A 5,826-nucleotide genomic window follows, 5' to 3' on the forward strand; every position below is an offset into this window, starting at 1 on the left:
GACCGACATACCCCTACGCCTCCAAACAAAAGAGAATCGAGACACCTCTCAAAGGGGAAGGGCTAAGGGGTAAAAATGGGATTGGGCCTTAAGCACGTGGACTGTATCAGAAAGTGAACGTGCATCTGTATAATGTATCTAGTGTAGACAAGATAGCGGCAGTGATTGTAATTTCTATTCGCTTTTGACGCGACGCGACACTCGCATTCAGCGTAATCAAGTGTCAGCCATTAAGCGAGTGAACACCAGTGGGCGGGGCATATGGTGAGACGATGACTATTCATCGATACCTTGCTCTGGAGGCAGTTTATGCAAATGTCTTTGCCCAGGTGACATCATCTTGCCCCTCAGATCCGAAACGAGTCATTTTGTGGCGCTTGATTAAATAAATGCTTAGTTAATAATGAGGAGGATGGTTTAAGCTATGAAACTTGCAGGATGTTTCAAAGCAAATTTGATTTCTCATGTCATGACCCCTTTAAAATGATCACTGATAAAACAGCATCCACACTTGATCTAATGGCAACATTTTTCTCTTTTTTTGCGCTGCTGTCACAAATGAAGTCGTGATGATTTCAGTGATGGAGGGACAATCAGTCACTTTATACCCTGATAATACTGAAGCACAGAAAGATGATCTGATTGTGTGGATGTTTGGAGATGAAAACAATCTCATTGCTCAAATGACTGGAAAGACCAGAGCAACATATGAAGGTACTGATGGGATATTCAGAGACAGACTGAAGCTGGACAAGAGGACTGGATCACTGACCATCAGGAACATGAGAACCGAACTATCTGGACTTTACAAACTACAGATGAGCAGCAGCAGCAAAGGAACCACAAACAAGAGATTCAAAGTTGTAATAAATTGTGAGTAGCTGTCTTTCAGTTTATTTTTTAAATGCATCTTCGTGAGATGATTTTGTTTTTTGTTTTTACAAAACAAAATTTTAATAGTTTAGGTTGCATATGGTGTTTTATTGTAATTTGTCTTTTTGTATGTTCCTCAATTTATTACATGTTAGGCCTATAGTGCACAAAATGATGAATTGATACAGTACAGGCAATTACAGACTCAATTAAACCGTGTACACATAATGCACACCATAGAGAAAGAAAAAAAGGATGCATATCTACTTCCTTTCACTATAAAAAATTTAAGCCAAAACCTGTCAGTATGGCCGCTGTCATCTTGCAAAAATTATGTCCTTTAGACCCAGAGTCTGCACAGTAGTAATTCATTTGGAGCCCGTCTGCGCAGTAGTGATCGTGAGATGGAGCCATGGTTTTAAAGTCCTGCCCAAACTCGCCGCAGAGCCAATCGCAAGCTCACAATCATGCCACCACACCCTGTTTTTATAGCATCAAATTGCTAAAAGCAAAATTATTAGAAAAATGAAAAATTTTACATACTGTACATTAGCATTACAAGAACTACCTAAAAGGATGAAAACCATCTTTGGGAAAAATCTTTTGAAGGGTTTGATTATTTAGATTGGCTCATGTCGTTCGTTTACATGGAGACGGCAGGGTTTATGACCTATACTGCAGCCAGCCACCAAATGGCTATCAAAATGTTATGCCCTCACTTTTCAGGTCGTGTGTGGCACACTTTATGCACACACATATAGATAAATGTTGTATTTGTTAAATTATATAGTTATTATGCATGTTATTTTTACAGTTTATTATCAACTTGCGAATACCAGTTCACACCCACATGCTCAATGAAGCTTTACTAACTCACATGTAAAAATCTAATTTCTCTGTTTCTATGTGCTGCTGTGACAAAGTGAATAACGTGTCAGTGAAGGAGGGAGAGTCTTTGATTCTGAAGACTAGTTCTGAAATACGGAAAAAAGATAAGATACTGTGGCTGTTTGGAGATGAAAACACTCTCATAGCTGAAATCAAAGAAGGGAATGGAAAGATCTCTACATTTGACGGCATCGATGGGAGATTTGGAGGCAGTCTGGGGCTAGACATTAATACTGGATCCCTGATCATTAGAAACATCACAACTGAACACACTGGAGTTTATACACAGAAGGTCATCAGCAAAAAAGGGACCACAATCAAGAGAATCAATGTTGCTGTGAGAGGTGAGTATCTCAAGTCTTTCAGTTGTTCTGCAGTTAATTCAGCTCAAACTGTTCAGGCTCCATTCAAATTTCTGATCAGTTCTGTCTTCAGAAATGGAAGGGTGTGTTCACAGTTGTAGTTTGGTTCTCTTGGTTCTTCTGATTCGAATAAAAAAAAAAGAAAATGGTGCATGATACTGATGATACAGATGGTTCACTTAGCATTCACACTGTCACCATACCTAAAAAAAAAAAAAAAGCTTTATGATGTACATTTTGCAACAGAACTTACTGAACATCCAAAACAATGCTACATTGTTCCACTGTTACACACATAAATGAAAATCTGCTGCAAGGAGATGGCGATTCGGAAAGGCATGTAAAATGAGTAACGCATTCTATGGAGCCTGTAAAGGGACTTAGTTAGGATTGTTGCGGAAGTCAATCACATTACAGTACATCAGATTTCACTTATTGCGTGAAGAGAGTAAGGAGAGATGACTGACTGACAGTAAAAAGCGAGCACACATTCAAAAGCGATTTCAATCCCCGTATAATGATAGTGGCTCCCTCATGCCTACAAATGATATACTATATAATTAACTATATAATTGCAACACAATGCAAAAGCATTGAAACTTATTTTTTTCCATCACCACGTTCTTTTAGGGGTTCCATAGAATGCGTCATTTCCTTTCCGAATGTGGTATTTGGCTTCGGGCACATCCCTACATTCTGACTCCTGTACCAAACTGTAAAGTGAAAGTGACGTGAGGCTAAGTATGGTGTATTTAACCCATCCAAGTGCACACACACAGCAGTGAGTAATGAACACTCACACACCTTGAACACCCACCCAGGGGTACGTTTCCCAATAGCAACTATGGTCGCAAGTTCTGTCATTACCAATAGTTTTCAATGGAACTTATGAACATAGTTAGCCAACGATACTTTTAGAAAACGCACCCCTGAGCAGTGGGCAGCCATTTTTGCTGTGATGTCTGGGGAGCAATTGGGGGTACAATGCCTTGCTCAAGGGCACCTCAGTTGTGGGTAATGAGTGTGGAAGAGAGCACTGTTCATTCACTCCCCCCACCTACAATTCTTGCCGGTACTGAGACTTGAACCCATAACCTTCGGGTTACAAGTCTGTCTCTCTAATCATTAGGCCACGACTGGCCTGTAATGGGCAACATCATGACTATGATGAGAACAAACACACTGTAAAAAAAAAATTCCGTAAAATTTATGGTAAAAAAAAAAAGGCAGCTGTGGTTGCCAGAATTTTACCGTAAAAAATAAGGTAGCAACGTTTTAGGGTTTACGGATTTAAATTTACAATTAAAAACCATATTTCTTTAACTGATGTAATGTTAATATACCAACCTATTGAAGTTCGTTCATCTGTTTTGTGCCTACACTGATAACCATCAAAATCAGGTGGTGATGAGAAAGTCACCTGATGAACCAAAGCTCACCACAAGCAGCTTTTCCACAAGCTGAGAAGGTCAATACTTATATATATATATATATAGAAGGTCATTCACACAAACACTAAACACCATCAGTGTCACACTCATGAAACTGAAATAAATATAAACATAAACACTGCAATAAACATTAATTTAACAACATTAGATGTAACATACAACCCTAATAAACATAAAGCTAAGACTAAACTAAAACTAAGAAGAAACATCGTTATTTCAAAGAAAAAAACATCAAATTTGAAATGCAACGCAGGGAATTCTGGGAACATCAATTTACGGTTTTTCCCTGTAAATTATACATTCTTTTTCCACTTCCAAAAACGGTATTTTACCATAAAATTGTCTGAAATGTCTATTACAGTTTTTCACCGTATATCGTAGGGGAACCATTTAACAGGTTTTTACTGTAGCATTTTCACAGTTTTTTACCATTAAAATCACGGTCATTTTTTACAGTGTAAGAAGACAGTCAGTAGTGTCCATAGGGCTGGGCGATATGGCCAAAAATATTATCACAATATTTTTTTCCGTATCATACTATATCGATATTTATTGCAATATTCATTTACCGTTAATAAGTAAGGAAACTATTTTCCACATGTTTTGTTAGACATTGAGAACAACTTTGTTTGTTCACAATTATCTCCACAGGGATAAAAAATACCTTTTAATTTAGGGCCCCATGAAATCAATTTTATATTCCCCTAAATTATTATTTTTTTCATTTTCAATTTTTCTGGATTCGGTGTTTTATGATTCGATACAAAATTATCATAAAAAATTGTCTTATGAAATAAATTAATAAAACTTTAACAGTTTTATCATTCCTTAAAAATAATATATTTTTTTATTATATTGAGAATTATGCTTTAGTATTCAATAGTAATATATTTTAGTCATCATTTCTTCAAGTTAAACCACACTTTTGACAGGTTGTCGTGAAGGTCTTTCAGTTTTACTTTCAGTTTCAATTTGTATTTGAGAGTAGTTGTCTCTAATGTAATGACTCTCAGAGCAGCTCTGTAGATTAAAGTTCATATGTTTATGTCGTCATATATTGAAACGCAGAAGTTGAAAACACTGAGCGTCATGTGTTTGTGTGTAATAGACAAAATGGTGCCATTCATACACAAAGAGACACACAGAACATGAAGACCAACAATATCTTGTGACCAATTCCTTTTACGAGGTGGCAAATTTGTATGAATTCATATGACCTCATTCGTATGTTTTCTGTGAGGGAAGGTTTAGGGGTGGTCATTCGTACGGATTCGTATGAATTTGCCTCGTCGTAAAATACAAATGATTTTTCACAAAACGTATGAATTAGCCACCTCGTAAAATATGTACGAATTGCCATGAGATCGGGTTGTGCAGACTGCTGTCGCTTGTATTTCTGCTGTGTGATAGATATTAATCCATATTGAGTAAAAATGTCCAGAGCGTATCATCATTACTGACACATTTTATTGTCTTCTCGATATATTATTTATCGCCCAGCCCATGTCCATTTCAAGTTGATTTTAAAACCGCACATGAATGGTCTTTGTGCAGTAATGTCAAACTGTGTTCACATGCACAGACACTTATATATTGAAAACCTTTCTTCTCTCTGTTTCTCTTTGTCTTTGTGCTGCTGTCACAACTGTCACAGTGAAGATGATTTTAGGGGTGAAGGGCAAGAATGTGACTCTAACTCTAGATTTAAACATTCTTGGAAACATTTAGATAGGCCTAATGTAAGTACACAAGTAAACAAAATGTAAAACACTGTTCTAGTGTTTTTTGGATATTTTAATTAAAAAAAACGTACATATTGTACCTTTAATTGATTTTATTAATGTTACACATAGTACGTCTTAGAGAGCTTTGATATTTGTGCTTGTAGACAATGAATGTCGGAAATATAATATATGCGTTTTAGAAGATATGTGAACCACAGCAGTATTTCTCAAACTATGCATGTGGTGTTTTATATAATAATCAAATTATAGTTCACCCTGTATCTGATCATGTTCAGATTGACGTTTTTTGTCCTGTGACCAAATGTGAATGTCAAATGGGGGGTCAACTGCTCTGCACATTTTGTATGTCTCTCTTATCTGACACACTTATGCTGCCTACACATGGTATCAGAAACTTTCTGCTTCCCAGTTCTGAAGTTGTAATTATGGGTTTGTCATGTTCAAGCGCTTTGATGTCAAAGTACAGAAGGTGGGCAGCCTATTTATTCTTGCCTGTTTCTTGGAGAA

General features: G+C 36.8%; 1 protein-coding gene across 1 annotated transcript; it reads left to right on the top strand.

Moving 5' to 3' along the window:
- Positions 1–569: 569 nt before the first annotated feature.
- LOC107745425 (uncharacterized) lies at positions 570–5,302 on the top strand. Its single transcript, XM_016559306.1, has 3 exons — positions 570–873; positions 1,797–2,105; positions 5,229–5,302. The coding sequence occupies exons 1-3, from the start codon at positions 570–572 to the stop codon at positions 5,300–5,302; spliced, it is 687 nt and encodes a 228-aa protein (XP_016414792.1).
- The last annotated feature ends 524 nt before the right edge of the window (positions 5,303–5,826 follow it).

This window comes from Sinocyclocheilus rhinocerous, unplaced genomic scaffold, assembly GCF_001515625.1.
Source record: "Sinocyclocheilus rhinocerous isolate Xijiao unplaced genomic scaffold, SAMN03320098_v1.1 scaffold3485, whole genome shotgun sequence".
NCBI lineage: Eukaryota > Metazoa > Chordata > Actinopteri > Cypriniformes > Cyprinidae > Sinocyclocheilus > Sinocyclocheilus rhinocerous.